The sequence below is a fragment of the Antrostomus carolinensis genome, unplaced genomic scaffold (assembly GCF_000700745.2).
Source record: "Antrostomus carolinensis isolate BGI_N321 unplaced genomic scaffold, ASM70074v2 scaffold6504, whole genome shotgun sequence".
In the NCBI taxonomy this organism is placed as follows: Eukaryota; Metazoa; Chordata; class Aves; order Caprimulgiformes; family Caprimulgidae; genus Antrostomus; species Antrostomus carolinensis.
This window is the reverse complement of record NW_010310022.1, coordinates 153,660-167,234: the sequence shown is the minus strand read 5'-3', so window position 1 is coordinate 167,234 and position 13,575 is coordinate 153,660. Positions and strand designations below refer to the sequence as shown.

General features: G+C 37.9%; 1 protein-coding gene across 1 annotated transcript in view; it reads left to right on the top strand.

Annotated features, from left to right (window-relative positions):
- The window catches only part of LOC104523615 (cytosolic phospholipase A2 epsilon), a 34,487-nt gene that overhangs the window by 12,091 nt on the left and 8,821 nt on the right, over positions 1–13,575 (top strand). Inside the window, exons 5-12 of the mRNA XM_029084562.1 lie at positions 147–278; positions 902–942; positions 7,239–7,281; positions 7,879–7,942; positions 9,316–9,458; positions 9,612–9,698; positions 10,401–10,438; positions 12,013–12,148. Of these exons, the coding sequence (XP_028940395.1) occupies positions 147–278; positions 902–942; positions 7,239–7,281; positions 7,879–7,942; positions 9,316–9,458; positions 9,612–9,698; positions 10,401–10,438; positions 12,013–12,148 (684 nt within the window). The remainder of the gene's footprint in view (positions 1–146; positions 279–901; positions 943–7,238; positions 7,282–7,878; positions 7,943–9,315; positions 9,459–9,611; positions 9,699–10,400; positions 10,439–12,012; positions 12,149–13,575) is intronic.

The following is a 13,575-nucleotide window of genomic DNA, read 5'->3' as shown; positions in this document are numbered from 1 at the left end:
TTTCCCTTTTCTGTTTCTCTTTCTCCTTTTTCCTTCTTCCCCCAAAACTGGAGCGGGGAGGGAGAAAAAGCTAGACTTGAGATTTTCCTGACTTATGGAGCTCTTAGATCTGGAAGTAACTCCATGATGATGTTGTCTTTTTGCAGAATGTACTGGAGCTAAAGGTCTGTGATGAAGACACGATCACCAGTGATGACGAACTCTGTACAATTCTCTTTGACATAGATAAACTCACTGTAGGACGTACTGTTCGAGTGAGGTTTCAGCTGAATCCACAGGTGAGCAATGGAATTGGTGAGAACAAAAGCAAATTCTTTCCTTCCATCAAATTATATCCTTTTACAGTATTTCATTTTAGGAAAAATCTACTTAAGCTGTGTTTTGCTGCTATTATAAAAAAGACTTAAAATCACTGTATGAGTGCCTCATGTTAGTTTTTGTTAAGAACAAATCTTTATGCTAAACATCTGTGATGGAACTAGCTAAAACTAATTACCTGGTGCCTTTATTCTGAATATTTCTGGCACGTTTGGTGGCTCTTGGTATAAGTTCTGAATTTTAGTCCACTTTAAACTGTAATAATATTAAAGCAGCTGATTCTTTTTGTGTTGGGAATTAAAATCTGAAAAATGGTTAATTTAGCTGAATAGAAGTTCCTATGTCTGCATGCTTACATGGCATTTAGTTGTCAAAAAAATAGTTTCGGCAACTGCTTTTTCAGCATCTTAAAATTCAGTATCTTCAGTTGGCACCACGGAGGTTTTTTGTAAATGATTTTTTTATTCTGGGAATTTTCCTAAGAGCTATTCTAATTGCATATTTTACAAATTATATGTAACTGGTATGATGAAAACTATGAAGAAAAATAAGTAATATAGCTTTCTTTTTCACCTCTCTTCAGGCACGCGAGGAGCTGGAGGTGGAGTTCACATTGCAGAACACGTGAGTAGAATCCTAAATTCTATATAAACTGTTGTATTCAGTATAGAAATATTCTAGAAAACTGGTTCATATGTGACAGTGCTCCTTAAACCTACAGTCTCTGAAAGCAGTATCCAGATGTTTTCATTCAAGTTTACTAAATTGGAATTTCAGAATACATATTTTTATATTTTAAATATATGAAAATGTTGATTTTTTGCCCTATTTGACTGGCACCAACTCCCTACTGTTCTCTTTTGTCACTAAATCAATACACAAAGAAATATGAGGACAATTACAAGATTCAGGAAGTTTTGACCCTTAGAATATGGAGTGCCAAGCCTAAAGGTCTTATGTCCTTCATTCTTGGGGAATCTGGCTTCTCAAATCCACAGCATTATGAAATGCTCTCCTATAAGTTCATCTATTCAGCTCATCTGGCTACACATGCGGAGCTGTGGCAGACTTTGAGTACCAGCTCCAGCAGGGATGAGGAACTAAATATTTTGCATAAAGTAAGGAGCAAAGATCATTGTGGGAGGCTGAGGACTGAGGAACCAGGAAAAATGGAGGAGGAGCACTAACTTTACTTGGTAGGCTGGAAAGCTGCTGGTGGAGTTTGACTGTTTAGGGGACGTGTTTGCTTCAGTTAATTCATGTTGTGGAGGAATCTGGGAGCCTGTTGCTCTAACTGGTGAGCAAGTGTGGTGCAGGATCACGAGGGTTCTAGTCTGTTTCCATAACATGTTTTATGACTCTTAGGAAGTTCCTTGAAAGGATTTCTGTTACCAATTTGATCCTTGTTATTGGACTGAAAGTGCTGTTGAAACAACCTTAGAGAAGAGATGGCACTGCTAGGACCTTCTCAAGGCATTTGGGGCATTTGAGGAGGCCTAGCAGGATAGTATGTTGGTGAACACTTTGAATAACATATTTATTCCTAACAGAAGGGGAAACTGGGACTTGCTGGAGAAAGGGCAGTAGCTCAGTGTTATGAGTGGAGAAGGAAAGACCTCCTTTCACAAGCGAAAAAGCCATCAGAGATAAAGCAGTTGCAGAATATCCTATTACAACTTGTGGAAATTCACCAGGACAGATTGATTGTTGTTTACTGTACATCAAAACTGGCAGACAAATGGTACCTATAACAGCTTAGGAGGGTCATGGAATCAGTAATAGCGATGGGGAAGTGAACTCCAATAGACTTCCCAAATGACTTGTCTACAGTCTTCCTTCCTCTGCAAGTTAGAGGATGGCTTGTGGAGTTGGTACGTAGAATCATACTCTAGATAACCCTGTCTTTTGATGAGAGAAATCCAGGCAGGTTCTCTGGCTTGGATGTTGTGCACAAGTGGGTTTGGATATGGGGGTGGATACTGGAATTTTTCTTGGAGCATGTACACACCAGCTCTGTGTCAAAATCTTCTCTTGGACCTTGCAGAAAGTTATCTTTTCCTGGAGCCATATTCAATAGATAAAGTCAGAAACACAGCAATTTCTGCAGGTGCTGTCTGAGTAGGAATTCTACTGGTTGGAAAAAGATGATTGAGACTGTATAAATAAAAAGGAACCTGGGCAGTGCCAAGGAAGAGGTTTTAAAAAGAATCACAGTCATGGCTCAGTTGGTAGAGCAAGAGCACACCGTTTTTATTCATAGTGTGGTACATGGGTGACTAATGTAATAGTTGTGGCCTGAAGAACTCCACACGCAAAGGGAAGAAATTGCTGTGTCATAAGTCAGTCAGGGAGGGAATGTGCCTGTCCCAGCAGACAGGAGAAAAGGGACGACACTCCTCTGGGAAAATGAATTTCTTGTCGGAAGGCAGATAAACATTTCCCTCACTATCCCTCATTTACATTCTTGCATATGCATGGTGTTCAATACTGTTCTACCCATCATTTGAGCCTGGAATAAAGGTGTAAGCATATCTGAATTGGTTAAATGTCATGATCTTGGTAGGATATTGAGACTTTTTTTCCTCCCTCACCATAGAAAGGTGTAATTAATGAAAGGGTTTGTGCACTAAAATTGGAGACAATGGATCACACTACCTGTGATAAACTAAAGAACCCTGAAAAGGTCTAAAAGACTGAACTGAAGGAACTGAGTTGGGTCACCAAAAAGCTATAGACCAGACCAGTCTCTCACGGTTTGAACAAGCTCAGCAGGTTTTGTCAAGGGTTTTTGGCATTGCTGGGTGGGAGAAGTGTTGACGGGGATTAGAGATAATTTTTGGAGAGGAAGAGCCAACCATAACAAGAGGTACAGCTAATTGTGCAGGATGGTCTCTACAAATCTGGTATTGTGATGGGAACAATGAGAACATATTTTATTTGGGTAAATATGGCAGTTTATCTCTGAAATTAATAATTATTCCTGCAGCACATTTTATCTGACACTATCTGAAGTACTTTTTCATTCCTTCCCCATCTTAATTCTGGACTTTACCAATTGCAAGATTTACTATATTAGCCTGTTCTTTCTTTCCAGCCTTTCAGATCAATAATATCACACATGAAATGTAACCCCTAGGCCAAGAAAGTTTCCTGGGTAGCACCTATGATAGCGGCTTTGCCAAAAATTGTTTCGTGTTACTTTTATCAAAGAACATTGTAAAAATTTCCTCATGTTACACTGGTGGGCTGTATGAAACTGGTTCACACATTTGCTCCTGTTATCTTTTATTTAAAATGGAAGAAAGCCTTCATTTTGGTAGCTTGGTTTCCACAACTGCGAGACATATACTCTCTCTAGTTATACCTCATTCTTATGACACTCCTACAGTACCTGCAAATGCTCACCTCTGCTGCCACTACCTGTGGCAGGCACTGAAAGCCAAATGTTTGATCCTAACGACACAGAGAGGAAGGCATGCTCCTTCCTCCACGTGCCTTTTCACCAGCAACCGAGCCAAGGGATGGCAAACGCCTGCCCAATATTTTATGGGCCTTTAGCACGAGTTCAGCTGGCAATGAGAGCTGCTGCCCTCAAGCAGCAGTGACAGAAAAGGTAAGGTCGTTGTACACAGGTTGCTGATTTGCATATTTTAGTGCTTTTTGTGTTATTTTCTGGTGATTATCAACGGTAAAATGGGCTTTCTCCTTTGTGTTTCCACTGGTAGGGTCCAGCGTCAGCATGAGCCTCTACAAGTTGCTACAGGGACTGAGTCCCGTTGGACTAGGTGGCTTCGCTCGCTCAACATCCCCCTCCCCTCTGAGTTGTTCTGAAGCCCACACATGATATTGAGGGGCCACAAAGAGACATCTGATGAACTACAAGGTACTTTGAGTTTCCAAGGAGAGGTCTGAGGGCCCCAGGGTATTTGCTGGGTCTGCTGATCTTCTTTTTGGCCTTCTTTCTATCTTTCAGATGTCTCAAGTTGAGGAGGTATATCTCAAACAACTCTTAGAAGAATGAAGGACCACTCTTACACAACCTTTCATCTCAGCTCTCCTTCCCTTTTCTTTTTCCTTCCAAATGTGAAAGACTATGTTTAAAACAAAGCCCACTTAACATAAATAAATGTAAATAGGTGTATAAAATGTATAAAAATTAAATATTAATTATTGAAATATGGCAAAAGCATGATTTTTAGAAAATAAAAGTCTTTTTTTTCTTTCTGTAGTTCTGCTGTGTTATTTTGAGAAATTTCCCCCGTATGTGGAGATCATGCTAGCCATTTGGTATGAGCACTGCTGAGGAAACTCTCAGGGTAGGCTGAGTCTCCAACCATCGGGGACCAAATACACTGTTCATATTTGTGTTTGTAGCAGAAAGACACAGGGCCTCAAGGAGCAGTGAAGGCAAAAGTTTTAAGTCCAGAAAGATGACAACCAAAGAATCTTTGAGGTGAATACAGTTTTCTTTATTGAAATAGCACCACCCCCCATGCTTCTCATGGGTCACCAGAAAGCTCAGAAAATTACCCTGCAGTATGCGGAAGCTACTTAAAGAAGGGGAAACTGGATGTGACATGGAAGAATTAAATTTTTGTACATAGGTATCAAAAAATCCAGAGTCTCTGGTGAAATGGAACACAGTAGTCTACTCTAAATGTGAACTGTAATATGAGAATCTCTGTGACTATAACTTCCCATACAATATTGCCCACTTTGTTATAAGCCAGGCATGATCTTAAAAGAAGGTGGTAGTTTGCTGTGTACTTGATGCTGGGAAGTGATCCCTGGGTTCACAGAGTCCACTGAAGTCTTAAGCACCTCTTCAATAGATATTTAGTGGAGAAGGACGCTAAGGGTCTTTGTTCCTGGCTTCTGCCACAGGTCATAATATGCTCCCAATTCTCATAGTAAAGCTGAGGTCTGCATTAAAGAAGACCACATATTGCAAACTGTGTTGGAGAAGAGGACAGGGGTGTTAGTATGTGTAACAAGGGCTGTCTAACAGCAGGTTGGTTGTTAGGGAAATTACCAGCTAGTCATGAGAAGTGGACATTATTCAGTGCTCTGAAGATAGGCAAAATATTCAAGGGTCCCTGTCAAACTGAATAGTAAGTGCTCTTCTGCACCAGCTCAGCTGTTTTTCTAGCCACAGCTGATCTCCAAATTGAAATTTGGGATATAAAAGTTCCCAAAGTGCAATGTGGCGAGTAACCAACAAGTAACAGGAGCTAAGCTTCCTTACAGCAGTGACTGCAGAGCTGTTACCCCAAGAGGGACATCTCAGTCATTGGTACTTCATGCCTGTGTTGCCCTGGCTCTTCCCAGGAGCCTTACAAGCTGTTCTATCCAACAGTGCAGGTTCTTCCACTCTGTTTGGAGGTCATGCCTTAGCCCTCCTAACTATCAGCCTAACTTTGCTGATTGCAATACCTCAAATAATACTACACGCTACTGGGTATTTACCTCCATGAACAGATATTCTTTCCTGCCTTTCTACCCTCATTTCACAAGGCTATGCAGGCTGAAATCTTTTCATATCCACCATGCTGTTTCTCTGCTTTCCTTAATTTTTTTAATGAAGTATTTGAGGATAGTGACACCATATGTCATGTAATGTCACAATTATTTGACTACAATACAGTAACTAAGTGCTAAAGTTTGTGTCTGAAACAAAACTTTAGTAGTACTTAAGCCCATTTCTCTACGTGCACTCAATGTACTGAGAATTGTACAAGAAATGCTGAGTATTTTTTGCCCATTCCTGACCAATGTTCCTGTGTCTCTTTTAGAATATACTTTCAAAAAAAGATCCTACCAAATTCTTCAGTAAAATTCATTTTTCCAGTATATAACTGTTTTTTGAGGCAGATTGTTTTTTAATTTTTTTTAAACTGGAAATATTTTCCCGAGTTTTCTGCCAATTCTGCCAATTTCTGTATTTAGCCAATTCGTATTTTTTCTTTTAAAGGAGAAAACTGATTTGGAAATTAAACTATAAACTGTTGATGAGCTTTGAAATTTTGTGAGATTTCTTTGTCATGGGAAGTTTTACAAAGCTATGTTCATGTATGTTTATACTGAAATCTAATAGTTGTGATAAACCTCTTAAAATGGACATAACGTCATTCATCTGATTTTAAAGGAAGTGTATGGCTTCACCTGAGATAAAAGACATATTTCAACTATATAACTGTGTAAGACTAGAGTGTATGATCCATAGCTTGTAAAGTCTACATAAACAGCTCATACTGTCTGCAGCAGGTTGAGGAGTTGGTGCTCAATCCTTTTAATTTGATGTATGTTTGTATGTATTCCCTTTGGACTAATCTAGGTTACTGAGCTACTGTATGAATTGACATCTGCAATTTAATAAAATGGTAAATTATAAGATATCCTTAATGAGGCATTGCCTGATTTTTCTGAGGAAGAAGTATTTAAGAATGTAAAAATTGGCTTATACAGTATATGAACCCACTTCTTCCCCTAGGTGGAAACACATCTATACATATAGTGATATATTAAAATCTCATGTGCATTTTGCAAATAACTTTGTAGAGGTGAGTACAGTTTCTTCCGCCGTTATGGTAATTTTTAGAAAATTGTGAAAATCGAGACACATATGTTAGCTTCACGTATCAGAATGCATTGCATGTTTTACTAAAGCGAGTATGAACAAATCACAGGAGTAAAAACCCAGCTTTGTATTCTATCATGGGTGGATGGAAAAACTTGCAACTCAGGTCATCATCTAGAACTATGCTTGATAAAAGCTTTGAAGTATTTTTGAGTGAGAATGTTAAAGTCAGATATGTCAAAGTTGATGAGGGGGAAAAATGTGTAATGTGTTAACTCATAGACTTAAATATTTACCTGAGTTGTCCCACCCGTGACCCTGTAATTTCCATTTTATTTTTCAGTCTGGACTATCCTGATAGCATTATTACTAATGGAGTACTAGTGGTAATGTATATTTCTTACAATCTTCCCTGTGCCTGCATAACAAGTGTTCTGATTTTTAACTCTGGAAGCTTTGAGCTGTGTCCCAAAGCCAGTACTATCAGCCACACACTGTCCTGCTGAGAAAAAGGATCTGTTGTTGACACTAAGAATCACTGTTTTCCCAGTGTGGCGCCACCTTCTGTAAAGGCATGCTGCGAGCCTGCTGTCAGCATGCATATGCCACCCACTTTCTTGTATAAACTTGAATTTCCTACCAATTGTTCCCACATTACACCCAGGAATATCAGGGGTTACTGGAGAAAGTGACAAAACACTCATCAGAAGAGTCCCATATCTTAATATGCCTATTATTTTGAATAGATCTCATCATCTTTACTTGACTGTCTCTCCAAGTTAAAGCAGCTCATGAGTTGTTCCTCTTAACTTTCAAACTTAGAAAAAATATCATGTCACTATTGCCCTCTTGTTATCTGAAGATGTAATAGATAATAATTATGTTGCTCATTGATCAACTAGAGGTGTTGGTTGAGAGCAGTATGAATCACTTACAATGACTTTACACTTCTCTCAATCGTCATTTATTCTTTCTTGTTACAGGCACGCGAGGTTTCCTGTTTGGAGGTTAGAGTGGATCCGCGGAAGCTGAAGCAACAATCCACAAGTGAGGTTATTGCTTCATTAACCTATTGTTTTTGTGTTGTGATTCAGTAGTTATAACAGATGTTGAAAAAATTAATAATCTGTTGCATGTGTTACTTTACCTGTGTCACACATTACTTAGTTTCGCCATGCCCCGCCTCCCAGAAAGATTGTATCTGTCAAAATTCAGGTTAGTCAAGTATTTAGTTCTGAGATAAATCTTAATTGATGCAAAAATAGAGCCATATATACTAGAATTAAAAACTTGGAGAAAGTTTTATTGGTTCTCTTGGTTTATTGCTTTTTCAAAATGAAAATTTTTAACTAAGTTGGATCTTTATTTAAAATTATCTTATAATTAAATTAATATGTACAAATCTTATCCTGTATGTTTAATTGGGGTTTGAGTGTGTAGAAAGTTTCCGCACATTCACATTTCTGGAAAAAAAGAAAGAAAAAAAAATATTGCTTGAGCAAAAATAATAAACTTAAGCTCCTAAATTTAAATCTATAAATTTATTTTAAAATAAAATTGTATCAAAGGGGTCTCCACAAAATGCAAACCACAACCAAATCAGGACTTTGCCTGTAACATGTAGCTCTAATACATATAGCAGAACTCTTTGCTAGTCTTTAAGTTGATTCATATAAACAGTAGCTTGTATACAGCCACTCATGGGGCATATCTCAAAAAATTGTGTCTAGTTTGAGATAATTTGTGAATGGAAAATTGACCTTTATGAAGAAAATGGTAGCAATGGCTGAGTTGCATTATAGGAAGTTCCAGACTGAAGTGTAACATGGGGAGGAAAGGTTAGTGACCTAAAATTATATGTCTCTTGGCCCTGATCTTGCAAGAGAGCAGCACACGATCTCTCTGTAAACATAAAAGCTTTTCCGTACAAGGAAGGTGGCCTTTGGGTTGACAGGTTGTTTCATTTATGGTGACATGAAGGCACGTGTCAAATATTCGGCTTGATTTTTGGATTTGAATCATTTGACTTTATTAGCAAACACGACATACAATAAAATGTATATGATGAATCAGAACAGACTGACTTAAAATAAATGACGCTGTTATTCAATGTGAATAATCCAAAATGCCTTTAAACTGACACTCCTTTAAATCTAAACCTTGTTTTTATTTATTCATGGAAAGCACCTACTAAATAGCATGCTCCAGTATTCTAAAATTATGTGATTTCTGTATATTAATGATTTATACAGATCCACTAAAATGTTTTCAATCTGTTTCAGCCACCCAAAGTCTACTTAATCACCATGATGTAAGGAAAATCAGACAGAAAGTGTGCAGAGTAGAAGCAGATTTTATTATTTGTGTGTGTTTGCTTGGAAAGGTTAAAATTCTCTTTGTTTCCTGCCTCTGTGTTTAAGACCAGGAGCTTACATTTACAGTGAAAAGATCCCATGAAGGAAGCCAAAAGATTTTGCTGGACTCTGACCCCAGCCTTAGGATCATTGTATTCCACTGTGTCATAAATGATCAGACGAGACTGGATATCACATTACCAGAAGAGGTACATTCCCCGTCTGTTTGTTATCATTAACCTCAATGAAATTAGAAGAAGAAATTAGTGTAACCAGTGAACTGAACTAGCCCTCTTAGTTGAAGTTCTTGAGATGACAAACCTTTCATGTGCTCATCCCTACCTCTTTTTACATTGTTTCAGCTAGCAGATAAAAATGAAACAGAGACGGGGGTCCTTTCTTTCCCTCTGAATTCGCTCCCTTTGCAGAAAGAAATAACAATAGAAGAGGTGAGTGCTGTCAACTTTTTAAAATAAATACTTTCAAAATATGCTTAATGTTGTCCTGCTAGAAATAAAGTCACCAAGTGAACAAAATCTCAGTGTTATAATTGTACAGCTATTTATTGAAAATGTTAAAAAAAAATAAGACTGTTGTATTCACTTTTAAGGAAGCAAGTGTTAACAGTAATTATAATAATATTAAAATCATTGCAAACCTGCATCCTAAAATTAGAATTAAGTGGTTTCAAGAAACAGAAATGACTGTTACATACACATGCATCCCCAAATTTCTTTTTGGGTATTGGGATAATTCTAGAATCATTAGTAATTAAAAAAAAAAAATAAAATCCAGAATATGAGCTTAATTTGGATCTTAACTTGTCTAAATATTCATATTTTTTATTTTTTATTTTTTTAAATAATGTAACTTGTCTCATTCTTGTTACTCCTTCTAAATGGGCACATTGTGAGGTGGTGTAACATGAAAGCTTGTAGCACACTAAGTGCCCCAAACAGACAGGCTTGTTAGATAAGAGAGAATTTGATTCCAGAATGAGACTTCTGTTAATTGTACCAAAATAATGTTCTTAGCTGTATGAATTACTTATTTGAGAATCTTCTCTCTTATTGAATGAGCGCTATCGGAGCTTGAAGGAAAGAAATGTTTAAAAATTTGGTGGTAATTAGCTTTATTTCCTGGATTTCTAGGATAATTCCTTTCACTTGTCCTTGACAGCAAGAAAATGGTAAGATTGCCTCTTTTTGTCTTGTCATCCAGGATGTAAACTAGTTATCTAGGTTTTTTTCTATGGTAGGTGGAGAGATGAATGCATGCTGCGTGAGTGCTTTGTCCTGTACTCACGTGGTGCCTGAGGTAAGTGCAAGTCTCCTGCAGTTACAGGATCATGCAGTCCAATATAAGTTTATGAGCCTTGGTAGGTTTTTTCAAAGTAAATCAGCCTATGACTGAAATAAACTCTATTCCTCTTCAACTTTGCAAAGTTACCAAAATAAACATAGGGCAGCCTGGCTTCTGCCCTTTCTCCTGCTTCACTGAGCAGAATGGGAGCTGAGACCTGACTAACTGCATCTCTGCCAACCCATTTGCAGAGACAGAATTGCACCAGTGATAGGTAAAACTGAAGACAATGAGATTTTATGATACAGCTGAAAATTGCATATGGTTCACAGCATCCTTACTATGGGGTGATATCCAGAAGGGGGAAACAAGGTGGGTTTTTAGAGTATGGGATACATTTCAGAGCATAGGAAGGGGAGCTACCTGCTCAGTCTCAGCCTGTAATACAATACATTGAAATGTAAATCTAATAGATACACATTTATAGGTAGAGCAAAAGAAATTTTAATCTACAGCTAAAAGAGTTGGGTTTTTTTATAAGGTCAGTCAATTGACCTTATTCTGTTTTCAGAATTACACTGTGTTGTGATATACCAAATCTGCTGGAGAAAAGATTTTACTAACATTTAACCCTTGAAACATTCAGGTTTGTGAACTATTGGTAAAAATAACACTCAGGATAGAGTTAGCAGCCACCAGAGGGTGATGTGACCCAGAAGATTTGGTCAATATTAAGTGCTCTTCACAGTAATAAGTTAATTTGTGTTGTTCAAGGCACAGAACATTAGCTGCCATTTGATTGGTTTTGTACCCTTTTTTCTGCAAATTCTTTGGCTTGTGCTTTGCATTTCTTAAGGAAAAAATTCAGTGTGGCTGCCCATGTGGAAAAAATGGTGGATATTCTTATATATTTGCAGTATGAAACTTGCAAATGCTTATCTAGAAATCTGTTCAGCACACAGGTGAAAGGCTGGATTTCACAGGACAGAGGCTGGGCAGGAGGTGTTGCTGCAGGACTTAGTCTGCAGTTCAAGCTCCACCACATAGCTCATTAGGACCTCCACTTTAAATACTGTTAGTGAGCTGTCAAAGCCTGAGAATAGGTGATGGTGGCATCACTTGAGTTTTCCAGGAAGTCAGAGTGACAAAAAGGAATGTGTACAGAAAAAATTACTCCTTAAATTACCCCTTTTGGTGATCTTTGCCTGGTTTGTGTATCTTGTCTTTGTGCCTGTGTTCACAAGAAGTGTAAAGCACCTTGGAAACTCTTCTTCTTCCTTGCTACTACTCCTTGCTGGCAATAGAAATGTTCTTTTTTTCTTCTCTTCCTTGGTCAATATGCAGACTTGGAAATGGCTTGTGTTACAGATGATTTGTGGAGTTTACTGACAACCTGCCCTACAGGTCTTGAAATCAGCTAAAAATGAAATGTGCATTGACTTGTCCCATTGTCTATTACAGCTCAGGAGACCTGGATGTGCGCTTGGGATTTAGCCTGTGTACAGAAGAGCAGGACTTCCTGCGGAAAAGGAAGAAATATGTTGCTGCTGCTCTGAAAAAGATTCTTAATTTGGAGGAGGACCTGAAAGAGCATGAGGCAAGCCAATACAGTCCCTGGTGGCAACTCCTCTCTGGGGATCAGAGCCTGTCTCACAAATTGAAACCACAAATAAATTAAAAACCAGTTTAATTAATCCTGCTGTTCTGGGGCAGGCCTGGCCACCTAGGGCAAGAGATGAGCAAGAGAAGCAATAGCTGATTCATGCAGCAGAGTGGGGAAGGCAGGATCATGCTTTTACAGCCCCCAAACTTCTCAGCAGCTCCTCAATTCAACCCATTCTTGTTTATTCTTGATATTGCTCGTGGGTGTCAGGAAGAAAATCTATAGTGAGCAGACACGGAACAGCTGGGAGATGCTGCCTGGGAAATAGTGTGCCTTAGCTCAGTAACAGAGTTGAGGTGGTGGTCATGGTGTTTGAAAAGGATTTTGAGAGGAGGAAGCAAAAATTTTCACACAGACAACTGAAGAAAAATACTTTGAGTGGTTTCTGCAGCAGGAAAGGTGTATTGTTGGGAAAACTGACTGCTAGAATAAAACCAAGCTGGAAAAGAAGAGTGAATCTTACAGCATCGTGGACTTGTATAGATGAAATAGCTGATTAAAAGTGTAGCTTTATCACTGCAGCCCCTGCTCCTGCCTCCATAATTCAGTCAGAAGTTTTGTAACTGCTTATGCCTAGTTAGGCTTTTGAAAATCAGAAAAGTACACTTACCAAGAGCAAGAATCATCTTTAGCTCACAACTGAAATAGTGTTGTGGCTACGATACAGATTTGAAAAAAAATAAAAAATCATATTTTGGATTTCAGAGCAGAGAATAAAATAGGAAATAAAGTTTTCAAGAAAGTTGGAAAGAACATCTTTACATAGCTGTCTAAGAGTTTCTTGACACATGGAAAAGTGGTTGAGGTGGTAAGATAAAAATGGTAAGACACGAGCTGTCTTTTGAAAAGGTCTAATTAGTCTGTCTCTCCTATTCATGTATTTAACTTCAAAATTGTGGAAAAAATCCCCTGTACCTTGTTAACTGACTTACGTTTGAACTGAAAAAAAAAAAAATTACAAAAAATTAATTCATAATGAAAAGGTTAGAAAATGTAAAAACCAAAATACAACTTTTAAAAGTTATTCTAATATTAGTTAAGATTATCAGATTTTTCCTCATTATTATTGTATTACATTTCCTAGATTCTAAGTTCTTATTGACTTTAGGATAGGAAGTACATCTGTTTTGGTGGGTTTCTTTAATTTCATAGAATGGGAGGAATATTTTCTTCAAGCTCTATTCGTTGACTTTAGAACAATGGATAACTTGATGAAATTAGAAGCTAATACTTAAAAGGTATAAATAGGCATTTTCCATAAGACATGTAAGCATGCACGCAACTCAAGACAGCAATGAAAGCAAAGGGTGTACTAGATTGGGAAAAGATTAGGAGAAGAATAGTCTGTCTCTTCAATTACA